General features: G+C 43.1%; 1 protein-coding gene across 3 annotated transcripts in view; it reads left to right on the forward strand.

Annotated features, from left to right (window-relative positions):
* ythdc2 (YTH domain containing 2) overlaps positions 1-17334 on the forward strand; it is a 57434-nt gene that overhangs the window by 14755 nt on the left and 25345 nt on the right. For all 3 annotated transcript variants that reach the window (XM_067483275.1, XM_067483273.1, XM_067483274.1), the window contains exons 9-13: positions 3881-3988; positions 4076-4224; positions 8741-8876; positions 9324-9450; positions 9786-9851. In XM_067483275.1, the coding sequence (XP_067339376.1) occupies positions 3881-3988; positions 4076-4224; positions 8741-8876; positions 9324-9450; positions 9786-9851 (586 nt within the window). The remainder of the gene's footprint in view (positions 1-3880; positions 3989-4075; positions 4225-8740; positions 8877-9323; positions 9451-9785; positions 9852-17334) is intronic.

Raw genomic sequence — 17334 nt, forward strand, 5'->3', positions numbered from 1 at the left:
ACACATATAAATTTACTGATGCGAAAAGTAAATTTACTGCCCTGGGTATTAAACAGAAACAACCCTCATCTGATTATTTTGTTTGTTATTTAGCTTGTGTTACTTGAAGCCACAGTTCCGGTTGCCACAAACTAAAGATCAGTTCAAGCTATGTTCAAAATACAAAATAGAATTTAGTGTTCTAAAATTTTACACTCACTGGTCACTTTATTAGGTACACTTGTATCATGTAATGCAGTCCAATACAGCAACTCTTCCATGAATTCTTCTTTTACAATGTTATAATTTCTCAGTTTTTAAGTTGAAGTTGCTGTATGGTACTGCTTTATCAGCAACTTGATCCATAGTGACTGTCAAGTTTCCTGAGATTTTTATGGTTTCAAACCAGCCTAAACTTTAAAAAGTTCGGTGTTTAAAATATTCAGGTTACAGTCACCTTTCTTGGGAAATCTGATTTCTTAACTGTCATGTCAATAGAACATTTGTTTTTTTTTTTTTTAAATCAGGGTAGGCAATTTGGAAAACTTTGGCTTATTTACATAACCACAGTTCTCTGAGTAGCATGAGTGAGTGTCTCACATTGGGAACACCTTCAGTGTGACCTCATCAGAAGCTCCTTTTGCAATCTGCCAGCCAGGATTGGCTGGAACTAAGCATGTCAGTGTCAAGCAAGCCCTCCTATAAAATGGGGTGGAACTGCATAAACTGAATGACTGTTAAGCACCACCTCTTCCTCGCTACGAATGAGCAAGAAGGGTGGTCTGGTGAGACTTTCACTCATACTATTCAGAGAACTGTGGTTATGTAAATAACTCAGTTACTCTTTCATAACATTCATTTCATGTCTCACATTGGGAAGTACTGACTACCGGATTACAGGCAGATGTTTCCCGAGAGCCACTGTCATTTTAAGGAATAGTACTGAGATGCCCCCACACTAAGCATTGAATGAGCAAGTGAGGAAGCTGTAACATCGAATGTGTAAAACCTAGCAAAGGTATGTGGTGAGCCCAAACTTGCTGCAGTGCATATGTCCTGAATGGAGATCCATCTGAAAGAGCCCATGAAGTGGTGAGGCCCCTGATAGTGTGCGCCCGCAGCCCTGCTGGTGGCTGTGTACCCCTACAGCTATATGCCAAGGCAATATCCCCCACAATCCAGTGAGAGAGCCGTAGTTTAGAAACATTCTTTGGCCATGATACAAATAGCTGGTCCCTCCTCCTACAGCCTTAAGTTCTATCTATGTAGACTCGCAAGGCTCAAACTGGACAAAGCATGTGTAAACGCTGATGCTCCATTGAGGAAAATGACGTAGGATAGGAGGACACAAGGTCAATTGGAGAAAATGAGGCTCCAACCTTAGGCATAAAGGCGGTTGCGTTCCCAGAAGAGAACTTTGTGCATGGTGGACGTACTGAAAGGACATGATTCTCACGCACTTGGTTCGCTGAAGTGGTGGCCAGCAGCAAAACTGTTATTAGACAGTTGTAATGGTTCTGTCTGTTCTAATGGTTCAGAAGCTGGAACTGACAGGGTCCGCAACACAACAGGAAGATCCCATGAGGGGGCCAGCTGTCTTGTAAGAGCTTACGCCATATGCCCCTCATGAAACGTCCCACCAGGGGGTGTGCTGTCCCACATTCTTCCTCTCCAGTCCAATGTGGCTGGCAGAAATAGCTGTTAAGTACAACTTTATGATGAAAAAAGCCTTTCCTTTATCTATAATGTCCTGCAGGAAAGTCAATTTCCCTTTCAACCCCATCTCTCTGGGTGGGGTGAAAGATTCCCCCCCCCCGTGCTTAAGACAGCAGGTCTCAGGGAATTGATAGGGGCCAGGGTTCCTGGTAGAGGGGCTGAGTTATCTCTGCCAGCAAATCTTTTGACAGCCAGTAGAGAGCTATGAGAATCACAGATAGGCCCTCCTTCCGTACCATGGCCAGGGAGAGACACATGGTGTCGGCTCAGGACAGCTCAAATTAATTTATATAGAAGGAGCCAACAATTATTTAGTTGTGTTTTCTTGTGTTTTTAACTCTGTCCTCTGCACATGGCCTGGATTCCACAGTTGGGAAAATTTTATTTCTGTGCAATGATATGTGAGGAACGCTGTCTCTGCCACCCTTCTTGGGGCCTGGGGATGGGCCGAACATCCTGTCGGCAGTGGGCTGAACAGAACCTGGCCATCTGAACAAGTTCAGGAATGAAGCCTTGTAAACGGGTTGAGTCCGAGACAGGAGCTGGCATGCTCCGCTCCACCATCTGTGCGCTTATCAGACCAGCCATTTCTTTCTACTTAACACCTGAGCTGAGGTGGTAGAGAGCTGTACAGGCCACATCCCTTTTCTGCCACGAAGGCTTTCTGAAGACTTTTTCTGCCACGGTGCTTTTTGCTGCCTGCTGATTCTGAAACTACAACGTGGTCGTACTGCAGCCTATGCAAATGTGATTTAATGTGCCAGGAGACTGCAATCTCTTCCAACAGCTCTGAGAACATTGGCAGCAGTTGTTTCTCTGTCCTTTTCACTTCTGGCACTATCTTTACATCAAAGCGTGAACAGCTGCCTGGGCCATCCTCTGGGGTGCAGGTTTTGCAACATGCCAGTGACGAGTCATCATCATCCTTGTCGGACATGAGGAGCTCCGACCCACCTTAATCACTCTTAATCCACCTCCTCAAACAGAAAGCGCCCTCCTCAGGTGGGCCGGCCATGAGTCCGGGTCCATCTATGACCTGGGGGATGGGATTTGAGGTATCGAGTTGTTCTCCCCAGCTCAGGCAAAATTCAGCACCGGGGATTGAACTGGACTACATCCAATGGCTCCAGGGCTGCTTGCCTAAAAGCAATCACTGGGTTGTTGCCAGACAAATTTGTCTGATGGAGCACCTCAAGGAGGAACCAGCTACAGTGTGAGCACTCCTCTGATGACTCAAGGGCAGTTTAGGCATTTTTCGACCAAAGCACATCACGCACAACAGGTGGATGTCCCAGCTAGAAATTGTATTGCCACACAAACAGGCTTGTGTCTGTGTTTTCTCCTCTGTCCCCGTGGGAGTATTTGCCATGGTCACTATCGGGTTAATAGCTCTGAAGCTATGATGTGGTATGCTGCTAAATCTATTCTGGTGTGGCTAAAAAAATAGCTGGCCAAAGTGGAGTGTTGCGACTTCCAGAATACAATAGGTAGTTAATGTTAACCACGGGGAATAGCTAACGTTAGCTCGGGAGTATTGCTACTCAAAAGTGCACTTGGTTGGAGCAACTATAAGAAGTATTGCTACTTTTCACAGTTCGAGGCTCAATCTACTGTTTGGTGACCGCCTAATATGAGCAGAACTCTCAAGATACTGAGAACGAAGCACCTGGTGACTGAGTTTGCGCTCGTGTCTTTGGGCAGTTAAGCTAAGTCCCGGAGAGACAGTTGTCTCGAGAGGTATAATGGAACTTCTGCTCGTGGCGTGAAGATGTTTTTGAATGATGGCTTAAGCCATGTCACCCCATTTTATAGGGGAAAGGCTTGTCCCTTTTTGAGACTGATGTGCTTAGTTCCAGCCAACTCTGGCTGGCAGAGTGCAATAGGAGCCTCTGATGAGGTCACGCTGAAAGAGTTTCCAACGAATGCTATGAAAGAGAACCTGATTTCGTCAGGTAGATTTCTTCCAGAGAACACTGATTTCTCTTCAATGTATATGAGATGCTAGATATTAAGGGAATCAAATCAGGATTAGGAATTACTACCCCCAAACATTGTTTTCCCCTAGATGTGAAGGTCTATTGTGTATATACATTGGGATTTTAACCATTTTATTATTAATAAATGTGTTAATTATAAGTTTTTCTAGAGAATGTTGCTAATGTATTTTTTATTGTTGTTTTTATAGTTAAAGGAAGACCCTTTGAAGTAGAGGAATTCTTTCTAGAGGATATTCTGAGGCTGACAGGCTTTAACAAGAAAGACATTAACATATACAAGGAAGAGACACAGATAAGTATGAAGCTTTTATTCATTAGACTGCTGAGTTAACCTAAATAACAAAATGTCTAAATCTCTGTGTATGACATGCTCTCGTTGTTAGATGAGAGGAAGCAGAAACGTTTGTCTGAGTGGTGCAAGGCAGTGGAAAACACCTGTGGTGAAGAGAAACAGAGGTGCCCTGTATCTGTCCCAAGCTATCTCCATGACAGCAGCTCGGAGGACAGAGGGGACAGCACCTACAACAAGCTGGTAAACCATCACACAACCAACAGACTACTTTTTGACCAAGCCATGTGTTCCAGCATGTTGTTACGCATCATTTCTATAAGGCAAATGCACCGATTTGCTTCAACACTGTATTATGGTGATGCCCAACTGTGGTTCTGTCTGACAGTCATACCCCCTCTCCCTCCCTTAAACAGACACATGTCCTTGTTTATGATATAATGTTACTCCTTGATACTACTTATTAGATAATGTGCCCTGAAAGTAGCTGCTCAAACTAGCACTGGTAACACAACTAAAATCACCAGTGTTGGACAAACCACGTTGGAAATTCTGCGCACTGTAACACATTGTTTTGTAAATATTGTTAAATGTTACATGAATTACTTGGATTCATTTTTATTGATCATAGGCTGCTGTCATGTTTTACTATGCATAGTTTTGGTGTCAGATCAGCTGGAGCAGCTCCTCCTTTCTCATCTCAAAATCAACTGTAGTTACTTCTTCGCAATGACAAATGATTTGTAAAAAAATACATATATTTATGCAGTTTTTTTCCTTATAGTTTAAAATTAGAATTCCCTTGAAAGTGTCTCTCTCTTCTTCTGAAGTGATCTCGGTTCAGATGTTTGTCAGTTTGAGTATATCAGTTTATCCAATCTCGGTCTATAAGTTTGACCCGACATTTTCAGCCCCAGCCCTCTCTGCCAGAGAATGAATGACCAGTTTCCAGGACTGGCTCATGTTAGCGTTTTAAAGTGTTGTAATTAATTTTGAAAGATAAAAGCTGTTGTCTAAACTACAACAACAACCACCTCCCACTGCTCTCAATGAGCTCATCATTATCAGACTATTAAGATTTTAAGTTCATTCAAAGGTGAATATGCTGGCTGATTGTAGATTTGTTGGATCAGCTGTTAAAAAAAAATAACAGAGAGCAGCGAGCCAAGAAAGAGACATTTTCCACATGGAGTCATGTCTGCTTGTTTTTACATCAAAGTCCTATAACATTTGAATAAAGCTGAAACTAGCACAAAGTGGCCTGTTTTAAAAATTCACAATTGGCAAAGTTTATGAATCTGGGGCTTCTTTATTTGCTCCTTTTGTCTATGCGCTGTTTCCTATGTCAGTCTGTCAGCTGGGATTTATTTATTATAATCTTCTCATAGGCTACTGTGTGTCCCACATGTACAACAGTGTTGTTTAGAACAGTTTATTTTCAACTAATCTAATCATGAAAACTAATCTGAAGCTGTTGATGATCTCTGGTTAATAACCTACCAACGTGATCCGCTGCCTGTTGAATAGTTTTAATGATCATGTCCTAGTAACTATACATTCACCATACACAGGATTGACAGATTGACATCTGTCAATGTCCAGAGCCCTTTCCAGGTGAGATGGACGTGAACACAGATTTAATGACTTTAAAAATCTTGTCCGGTTTTAGTGTCAGACTCATTTAATAATAGTGGGATCATTAATTAAGTTCTCGCTGTTCTCTGTGGATCATGAGCTCTGCAGCAATGTGTCAGTGTTTCTGCTTTGTTTCATGGCAGATTCCCCCAAAACAAACTTCTCTACAAAGGTGCTGGGCAGGGGGAGGGTAGGTATCCATGGAGATGGTCTCACACTTGAGGTGTGAATGACGACTTAATTTAAATATAAATAAAACCCCCAAACCTCTGCAGGCACCGGGCTGGTTCTACAGTACGATTGATCGTTTTTTCCACGAAGCAGATTTACCAGAACGAGAGTTTCTGCTTGCAAGAGACGATAAGCATTGTGTTAACTGGAATCAGCTGAGAGTAGAAACCTCCCTCACATGTGTTTCTTACAGCAGCACCTGTTCGTGGCTGAGGAGATGATCAGTCTGTTCTCCTGGATGTACAGAGGAAAATCACCAGGGTTAAATTTACAGTTCCGAAATATAAATGTATCACTCAAAAGTTGTTGTAAACTGGTGGTTTTGCTGTGTACCTGTACACTTTGTTTGGTTTGATGACTCAGTTTTTCATGAAAACAAATCGCATGTAATTAGGCCGAATGTGCGCTGTTATTAACATCTAAGAGACAGTTTCCACTGGTGAAAGTGTGTCTCTCAATGCAGGGACATAAGGCAGCGGCTGTTAAACCTCCTCGGCCCTTTAAGGTGGGGAAAAAACACAAATAAGGAAACTGCTGTAACTCTGATTCCAGCCAGTCTGCTAAAATCTGTCTTCATGAACAAATAAATTTTATTCTCTCTCCTCCTGTTTCTGTAACTACACATATTATTCATCTGTTGTACCAGTAACTTATTTAAGGCCTGGTTTATCTTCTCTTTTCTTATCTTCGTATTATATTCATCCTAAACAAGAAAAATATGATAACAGTGCTAATACAATTCACATTATCAGATTTTTTCTTTGTTTTTTTTCCAAGGGAATAATATTTCCTGACTCCATTCAGTCTCATCCAACTGAATATTTTGTGCATTATGAAAATAACTTCAGCCTGATGAAGATTAAAAAACACCAACAGGCTTCAGTAATATCCAGGTGAAAATTACGCATATGATTTAAGCTGAACAGCGTTAGATTGATGTAATACAGCACTGCATATAAGACTACAGTATAAAAACTGAAAGCAGCCATCAATGTCTGAACAGTAATTATCTGTGGGATCACTTGATAAAGTCAGAATAACTACAACATATTTAGGTTCATTTGAGCTTGTTTGGGGAAAGTTTGCTGTTATCGTGGCTCTTGAATAATACTGGATATATCTTCTTCTCCGGTAAATGGTAAATGTTCTGCACTTATATAGCACTTTTCTACCTATTGGCACTCAAAGCACTTTACACTGCTTCTTATTTACCCATTCACACTCACAATCACACACACATTCATACACCGATGGGGGAGCTGCTATGCAGCTGTCCAACACTCACCGGGAGCAACTAAGTTGGGGTTCAGTGTCTTGCTCAAGGACACTTCAACATGTGACCAGAGGAGCCGGGGATTGAACCAACAACTGTGAGATTGGTGGACAACCGCTCTACCTTCCTGCGCCACAGTCGCCTTGTTGGTGTACAAATATAGTAATACTAATGCTACGTTGAAGTAGAGACTATGATTTGCGCATGCACCAGGTTGCTGTAACTCTGAATGTAGCCACCTAAAGAGCATGTACTATAATCACATGCCCTATCGTGGGGCGAGAGACGAGCAATCACGGTAAGAGTGACAAACTCATGTGGCAGAGATGGACCCTTTCAATGGCTACCTCTGTATTGAATCCACTTACCAGCCCATGAGAATGGGTTCTGGGCATAGAGGGAGGGGTTTGTTGGTTGGCAGACATTGCAATGTGTCATTCTTTGGAGTGAGTCAATTCTTCAATTCTTCTGTCATCGTTTCAAATAATATTTATATTATATGAAACCCGATATATATGTTGTTTACTATGTTCTATTGTTTTACTGCTGCTTTATTCAGTATATAGTGTATTCATTTTGTTTTTACTCTGTTTGAGATGTCTATTTAGGTTATGAACTTTTGTTTCAGAAAATAAACTTTTTCTTCTTATTGTAATTTTGTGCTCTCTACTGAAAGTCAGTTCAGTAGATCACACCTCAGCAGGGCATCCTGCTAAAGAACTAATACTGCAGGGATCTGGAAAAAGTTAATCAGGTCATATCTGTTGTTTCATTAAAATCCCTGTTTACGTCTACAGATGCGTGTTGGGAATTGTAGAACATGCACATTTAATTCCTGTTTCTGGATTGTTTCTTAATTTTCAGCAAATTAAGATTTGTTAAATGCGATACTGGGTTTGTACGTCTATCCGAGCAAAGGTCTGCGTCAGTGTGAACGTGTATCGATGGAGAAGTATAATTCGGCCTTTGTCAGTATAGATAATAAAAATAAATGTAATCTGGTCAGCAGCAAGAGACATCAACTATTGTGTAACTGTATTTACACATTTACACCTGTTCTTCTTCTTTAGTACTAAAAGATTTGCTTGATTAATTAGAATATATTAGTAAAATATCTGAAACTGGGGGCGGCTGGTTGGTTGGTTTGTTTTTTTTCCACCTTAAGCCTTGGGAGATGGTGGACCTCAGGAATTTAAAGCTTTCTAAAAGTGATGCGGGGCTGATGGAGGCTTCAGCTACAAAAGGCACAGGATGAGAAAGAAGTATGCTGCCGGAAACGAGGTTTTGTTTATAGCCAGTCATTAAAAATGAGATGATAGAAACCTTGTCAACACGTCCATTCACTCCTTTTAAATCCTCCCGACAGTTCTGAACAGAGTTTAAAGGTGTACAAAAAGAATGGTTCAGTAATAATACTACATGGACTAGATAGAATTAGGAATAGGTAGCTGGTGTAGTAGTTTTGAGCAAAACTCGGAGAGCCTAAAAAGTCTGCTACTCTCTTATGACACAGGACCCCAAGGTGTTTTGTAGCTCATGAGTGTAAAACAATCAGCTGGTGTGTGTTTAATAATCTTGACTGTTGATGGTAAGCCTTACTTTTGTCCCCTTTGGTGACAGAATGATACTGGCTCAGAACAGCTGGAACCATGGCTGCTGAAGGAGATGGACTCTTGCATTTCCAATAGTTTCCTTAATGAAGACCAGGATGCTTTTATCCAGCTCTTCAACCTCATCCTCTATGAAAATGTTAACGGTATGTCTCTCAGCTGATTTTCTACTGCAGACTCCTCAGAAGAGTAGTTACTCTACTCATGTATTTAGTCCATTAAAATCAATATACGTATCCAGAAAAAAACTGTATTGTATTGTTGTAAATTTTAGTATCTTGCAGCCTTTCATAGAATACGCCAGTTATACATTTTATAAAGTATACAGGTCACAACACTAAGGTTTGAGGCTTAGCAATCCAACACAATTATAAACAACACAACTATACACAGAGCAGTGGTCAATTTGAGAGGAAACTACGCCGGCATTGAGAAAAAAATTAAAACACCAAACAGAAAGCCATGAAGCCATGACCTTCTGTTTGAGACACAACAGTGCTAACAACTGCACCACGACACCCAAAATTAATGAGCAGAATCTATAAAATACCAAGGCTGTAATTTGTGTCTCATATCTGTATTTTTGTACCTAGTGGACTACACACATAGTGAAACAGGGGCCACACCTCTGATGGTGGCAGCAGGTCGAGGGTTCCTTACTCAGATGGAGCAGCTGCTCAACATGGGGGCCGACATCAACATGAAGGCATCCAATGGATGGTAGGACATTTGTTGGAGTAGTAAGCTGATCAGATGAAATCAAAATACATTTGTAATAATTGAAATTACTGTGATTTATTTTAGTTTTAGTTATTTTCTTTTTGTTTTGTAAAAATGGAGGAGACATATTTACCTAAAACGTAGCTTGTTGAGTTTGGATTTATCCCCTCTGGCATCTTTACAATCTGATCAATAATGTTGTATGAACTTTAGATACTACCACTTGTAACAATATACTTTTCACATTGTGATTTTATTAGTTTTTTCACTCTTCATAGCTGTATGAGATGGTAATGCATTAAAGGAATTGAGCAATAGTGTTTTTCTCATTTCAGGACAGCATTAGACTTTGCAAAACACTTCCAACAGACAGAGGCTATGGATCTCCTCAAATCTTCCATGTGAGTTTTAACATTTTTACATGAACATTGTGTGTTCTCAAGCATTTCACCCACAGTAAAGCAACAAAGGTGATAATGTAATATAATATGAGACAGTTGGTTATCCTGATGTACAATTATTATATTTATATTTTGACACCAATGGATTGACAAACACACAGTACAGTGGAATTATCCAAAGAGCTTATTGCAGAACTGAGAAAAGTTATTGTAGATTTATGCAAGTCAGTAAATGTCTCTTTGAGCCATCTCTAAACAAATGCCAATTCTGAGATGATCGGTTTAAACTGTTACCTGTAAATATGTGGTATTGGGGTGTGTAGCCAATTTCCATAGCCTGTAAGAAGACCACAATAGTCTCAGGAGAGAGGACATTGGATTTGATGGAAATTGTTTTATTGCTTTGGTTTGGAATACTTACCAAGCAAGAAGGCCGACTGCTGACCCTGCAAAATTTTAGGTTATTTCACAAGGCGTTAATAAATATGCGGCTCCTCCATTTCTACAAAACAAAAAAGAAAATCACTAATAATCACAGTAACCTATTTCAGTTGTTTAAAATTGAATGTGATTTCATTTGATAGCTTACTACTACAGCAAGTGTCCTACCATCCATTGTGGAATGAATAAAGCAAGCTGACGATTCTTAGAGAAGCTCCTATTGCACTCTGCCAGCCAGGATTGAGTGAAACTAAGCATGTCAATGTCAAAGAGGGATAAGCCCCGCCCTTATAAAAGGGGGTGATACTGCACAGACTGTCATTCAAAAACCTCTTGTTGCTATGAGCATTAGTTCCAATATACTTATCTCTCGAGCCAACTGTCTCTCCAGGACTGAGCTTAACTGTCCAAAGACATGAGCATGACCACTTTCCAGTTTCAGAATCCCTAGGCAGCCTAAGGCGACCCAGGCAGCTCCTGAAGGTCTGTGGCAGAAAAAGCCTTCATCTCAGAAGGGAACGGGCTGTACAGCCACCTCCCACCTCCACCCAGGTGGTAAGGAGAAAGAAACGTCTGGCCACTTAAATACACAATTTGCTCATTGCGGCAACCTCCAGCCAGGGGTCAGCAGACCACACAAATGTGCTAATTAAACACTTGATAAATCTGGGTTTAAAAACAAATCGAGACCATCTCCTTCATAGGTCTATTTATAGATTTAGCCCAGGCCAGTCTCTACCAAAGGTTTTTGGGGCTGATGGTCTCAGTCTTGGTAGTGGTAGCAATGGCTTGTTTGCACATAAAGTCTTTACAGCATTGGGTGGCTTCTCCCAGGTTCGACCCACGCTGTCAGGGCTCTCACCAGCTGCATGTCTTATTGACATGCACAGCAGCACTACGTCCATGAAGAGAAATTAGTTTTCCCAGTCATGGAGTGCTCATAGGAGTGGTTTTGTGCAGGTCAGTGGTTACAACACAGGCCTCCCTGTAAGATTGGGAGGGGGTTTATTTGAAGAGTGAGCAGTGAACGTCCCGTAGGACCCTCACATTTGCTCATCGCATATAAATTACTAGTATCTATTAGCAGTTTGGCTAGTACTGAAACATTTTGTGCTTTTTTAAAAAAATGTTATTTTTTTTTATTTTGAGGGGACACAGTGTGTGCAAACATACAACTCCACAGTTATATCAACAGAGAGGGGGCGAAGATCCCCTTGGTTGTACACGCTGGCACACAGAATAATTGTCTGGAGAAGCAAACATTTTCTAATGCTGAAAGCCACCCATGTGTTAGGGTTGATGAACTGTGGAGCACATCTACTGTTCAGGGGAAACCCCCTTTATGCAGAATGGAGACTCCACCTGGATGTGGTGAAGCTGGTGTGGGAGCTCCCCACTGGCCATAAAAACATTGGTCAGCAGAGATAAATCAGCTCCTCTACCAGGAACCTTGGACCGTACCAATTTGCAGATGGTAAATGGTAAATGTTCTGCACTTATATAGCACTTTTTTACCTATCGGCACTCAAAGCGCTTTACACTGCTTCTTATTCACCCATTCACACTCACAATCACACACCAATGGAGGAGCTGCTATGCAGCTGGCCAATGCTTACTGGTAGCAACTAAGTTGGGGTCAGTGTCTTGCTCAAGGACAACATGTGACAGGAGGAGCCAGGGATTGAACCAACAACTGCGAGATTGGTGGACAACCGCTCTACCTTCCTGCACCACAGTTGCCCCAAAAGACCTGTTGCTGCAGAGACCTGTTGTCTCAAGCACAGGGGAGATCTTTCACCCCCACCCAAAGAGGCTGGCTCCCTTGCTCTGGCCTGTGAGTCGTTCAACTTGAATACTGTGAGTCTCCCTCAGAATGTTATTGAGACCATCCAGAATGCTAGGACTTCCTCAACAAGGTGTCTCTATTGCTGATTTTTGAGAAATGATGTACTGATCATGGAGAGATTCCCTTCCAGTGTTCCATGGAAGTGATTTTCAAGGGGAATGGCCTTTACCACCCTAAAAGTGTATTTGGCAGCTATTTCTGCTGCCATGTTGGTCTGAAGTGGAAGAATGTGGTACAGCACCACCCTGGTGGGCCGTTTCATAAGGGGCATACAGCGTAAGCTCCCTGTTATAAGATAGCTGGCCTCCTCATGGAACCTTCCTGTTGTATTGGAGGCCCTGTCAGTTCCATCTTTTGAATCATTAGAACAGATGGATTTGAAAACGGTGCCTCTAAAGACAGTTTTGCTGCTGGCCCCCACTTCAGCCAAACGGGTGCGAGAGATTCATGTCCTTTCAGTACGTCCACCATGCACAAAGTTCTCTTCGGGGAACGCAAGATTGACCTAACCCGGCCTTTATGCCTAAGGTTGGAGGCTCATGTTCTCCAATTGACCTTGTATCCTTTTATCCTCCACCATTTTCCTCAATGGAGCAACAGCAGTTACTTAGCAGTTTGTCCAGTTCGGGCCTTTGCGAGTTTACATAGACAGAACTAAAGGCTGTAGGAGGAGGGACCAGTTATTTGTATCATGGGCAAAGAATCTTTCTAAACTACGGCTCTCTCACTGGATTGTGGGGTATATTGCCTTGGCATTTAGCTATATGGGTCTAGAGCAGTGGTCCCCAGTTTGCGGTAAACCTTTCACTGATGGAGAGTTTGTCAAGAAATGTTTGAATGCTGTCACGGAAGAAATGTGTCCCGAGAAGAAAGATGTCTTTAATGCCGTAATTGCCAGCATCACGACTGACTGGGCTCCTAGTATGTTGGGCGTGTCTCGGGGTCTAATAGGACGCATGAACCGGGAGATGGAAGAACAGGGTCTCACCACCCCGCTACAAGTCCACTGCCTAATTCACCAGCCAGCACTGTGCTGCAAAGTGTTAAAGTGGGATTCTGTCATGAAGGTTGTGGTGTCATGCATAAACTTCATCAGAGCAAAGGGACTTAAACACAGGCAGTCCTAACGGGAGTCTGCGCATGGCGATGTGCTGTACTACACAGAGGTCCGATGGTTGAGCCGGGGCATAGTTTTGAGTCGTATTTACGAGCTGCTACCCGCATGGTCATATAACAGACCATGTGCTTTTTTGCAAGGACATATTTGTGCAAAAAGTTATTCTCTACCTTGAACTTCAATAAGTCCAAGTACAGGTCCAGGCTTACTGACGACCATCTTCAAGCCATACTGAGGGTCTCAACTGCTTCCTCCCTCAAGCCAAATGTGGCTCAGCTATGTGAGAGGAAGCAATGCCAGGTCTCTGGCAGCAAGAAGTAGGCAAGAGCAGCCATTTCATGGGTTAGCTTCAGAGGGATCTCCATTCAGGACATTTGCACTACAGCAAGTTGGGCCTCACCACATATCTTTGCTAGGTTTTACAGAGTCGTTACAGCTTCCTCACTAGCATATTCAGTGCTTAGTGTGGGTGCATCTCAGTAGTGATCTTTAAAGGACAGTGGCTCTTGGGTAAAACACCTGGGTCAACAGAACTATGGCTCTTAGTCAGCCTGGCTACAGTGCTGAAAAGAAACCGGGGGTCGTTCTTGTTTTCCCCTATTCTTTTTCTTCTTTTCCTTTCGGCTGCTCCCTTTCAGGGGTCGCCACAGCGAATCATGTGCCTCCATCTTACTCTATCCTCTGCATCCTCTTCACTCACACCAACTAACTTCATGTCCTCTCTCACTTCTTCTTTTCCTTTCGGCTGCTCCCTTTCAGGAGTCGCCACAGCGAATCATGTGCCTCCATCTAACTCTGTCCTCTGCATCCTCTTCACTCACACCAACTAACTTCATGTCCTCCCTCACTACATCCATAAATCTCCTCTTTGGTCTTCCTCTAGACCTCCTGCCTGGCAGCTCCAACCTCAGCATCCTTCTACCAATATATTCACAGTTTCTCCTCTGAACATGTCCAAACCACCTCAATCTGGCCTCTCTGACTTTATCTCCAAAACATCTAACATGAGCTGTCCCTCTGATGTACTCATTCCTGATCCTGTCCATCCTCGTCACTCCCAAAGAGAACCTCAACATCTTAAGCTCTGCAACCTCCAGCTCTGCCTCCTGTCTTTTCTTCAGTGCAACAGTCTCTAAGCCGAACAACATTGCTGGTCTCACCACCGTCTTGAACACCTTTCCTTTCATTCTCGCTCTTTTATCACACAACACACCTGACACTTTTCTCCACCCGTTCCAACCTGCCTGCACTCGCCTCTTCACCTCTTTTCCACACTCACCGTTGCTCTGAACCGTTGACCCTAAATACTTAAAGTCCTGCACCTTCTTCACCTCTGCTCCCTGTAACCTCACCGTTCCACCTGGGTCCCTCTCATTCACACACATGTATTCTGTCTTGCTGCGGCTAAGCTTCATTCCTCTGTTTTCCAGAGCAGACCTCCACTTCTCTAGATTTTCCTCCACCTGCTCCCTGCTCTCACTACAAATAACAATGTCATCTGCAAACATCATAGTCCAGGGAGATTCTTGTCTAACCTCATCTGTCAGTCTGTCCATCACCAGAGCAAACAAGAAGGGGCTCAAAGCCGATCCTTGATGCAGACCCACCTCCACCTTGAACTCCTCTGTCACACCTACAGCACACCTCACCACTGTCTTACAGCTCTCATACATGTCCTGCACCACTCTAACATACTTCTCTGCCACTCCAGACGTCCTCATACAATACCACAGCTCCTCTCTCGGCACCCTGTCACACGCTTTTTCTAAATCTACGAAGACACAATGCAACTCCCTATGACCCTCTCTGTACTTCTCCATCAGCGTCCTCAAAGCAAATACTGCATCTGTTGTACTCTTTCTAGGCATGAAACCATATTGCTGCTCACAAATGTTCACCTCTGCCCTTAGCCGAGCTTCCACTACTCTTTCCCACAACTTCATTGTGTGACTCATCAGCTTTATTCCTCTGTAGTTGCCACAGCTCTGCGCATCTCCCTTGTTCTTAAAAATTGGTACCAGTACACTTTTCCTCCAGTCCTCTGGCATCCTCTCACTCTCCAAGATCTTGTTAAACAAACTAGTCAAAAACTCTACTGCCACCTCTCCTAGACACTTCCATACCTCCACAGGTATGTCATCAGGACCAACTGCCTTTCCACTCTTCATCCTCTTCAATGTCCTCCTCACTTCACTCTTACTAATCTTTGCTACTTCCTGCTTCACAACAGTCACCTCTTCTACTCTTCGTTCCCTTTCATTTTCCTCGTTCATCAACTCTTCAAAGTACTCCTTCCATCTTCCCATCACACTACTGGCACCTGTCAATACATTTCCATCCTTATCTTTAATCACCCTAACCTGCTGCACATCCTTTCCATCTCTATCTCTTTGTCTGGCCAACCTGTACAAATCCACCTCTCCCTCTTTAGTGTCCAACCTAGCATACAAGTCCTCATATGCTCTTTGTTTGGCCTTTGCCACCTCTATCTTCACCTTACGCTGTATCTCCCTGTACTCCTGTCTACTCTCTTCAGTCCTCTCAGTGTCCCACTTCTTCTTAGCTAACCTCTTTCTCTGTATACACTCCTGAACTGCCTCGTTCCACCACCAAGTCTCCTTGTCCGCTTTCCTCTTTCCAGATGACACACCGAGTACCCTCCTACCTGTCTCCCTGATCAAATTAGCTGTAGTAGTCCAGTCATCTGGAAGCACCTCCAAACCACCCAGAGTCTGTCTCAGCTCCTCCCTGAAAACTAAACGACATTCTTCCTTTTTCAACTTCCACCACTTCGTCCTCTGCTCTGCCTTAGTCCTCCTTATCTTCCTCACCACCAGCATCATTTTGTACACCACCATCCTGTGTTGTCTGGCTACACTCTCCCCTACCAATGCTTTACAGTCACTGATCTCTTTCAGATTACAACGTCTACATAAGATGTAGTCTACCTGAGTGCTTCTCCCTCCGCTCTTGTACGTCACCCTATGTTCCTGCCTCTTCTGAAAGAAAGTGTTTACTACAGCCATTTCCATCCTCTTTGCAAAGTCAACCACCATCTGACCTTCTGCGTTCCTGTCCTGAACACCAAACCTGCCCATAACAGTCTCATCACCTCTGTTCCCTTCACCTACATGCCCATTGAAATCTGCACCAATGACAACTGTCTCACCTCTGGGGATGCTCTGCATCACTTCATCTAACTCACTCCAGAATTTCTCCTTCTCTTCTAACTCACATCCTACCTGTGGGGCATAACCACTCACAACATTGAACATCACCCCTTCAACTTCCAGCTTCAGGCTCATCAACCTGTCTGATACTCTTTTCACCTCTAGAACATTCCTCACAAAATCCTCTTTCAATATAACTCCTACTCCATTTCTCTTCCTATCTGACCCATGGTAAAACAACTTGAACCCTGGTCCTAAGCTTCTAGCCTTGCTACCTTTCCACCTGGTCTCCTGGACACACAGTATGTCCACCTTCCTTCTCTGCATCATGTCGATCAACTCCCTAGCCTTCCCTGTCATAGTACCAACATTCAAAGTCCCTACTGTCAGTCCTACATTCTTAGCTTTCCTCTTCTCTCTCTGCCTACGAACACACCTTCCTCCTCTTCTTCTTCGTCTTCGACCAACAGTAGTCCAATTTCCACCGGTACCCTGTAGGTCAACAGCACCGGTGGCGGTCGTTGTTAACCCGGGCCCCGACCGATCCGGTATGGAAGTCTTTGTCACGATTCGCATGTTTGATTTGGCATGTGTTTTACATCGGATGCCCTTCCTGCCACAACCCTCTGCATTTATCCAGACTTGGGACTGGCACAAGAAGACACTGGCTTGTGCCCCCTTGCGGTTGCATTTCTTGTTTTCCTCTATTAATGATTAATAATATGATGAGATCACCTCTTCTGGTTTACTGCCTTTTTTGGAGAGGCAACACTATCGAGTATTGTACGTAGTGAGGCTGCAGAATTGTCAACAAGATAATCAACTTGTGCAGGAGTAAAGTTAAGTTGGCTAAATCCATTGTATTGACATATGGTGAAGCACATGATGAAATAATAATTTCTTTAAATT

The sequence above is a fragment of the Channa argus genome, chromosome 18 (genome assembly GCF_033026475.1).
Source record: "Channa argus isolate prfri chromosome 18, Channa argus male v1.0, whole genome shotgun sequence".
Taxonomy (NCBI): Eukaryota; Metazoa; Chordata; class Actinopteri; order Anabantiformes; family Channidae; genus Channa; species Channa argus.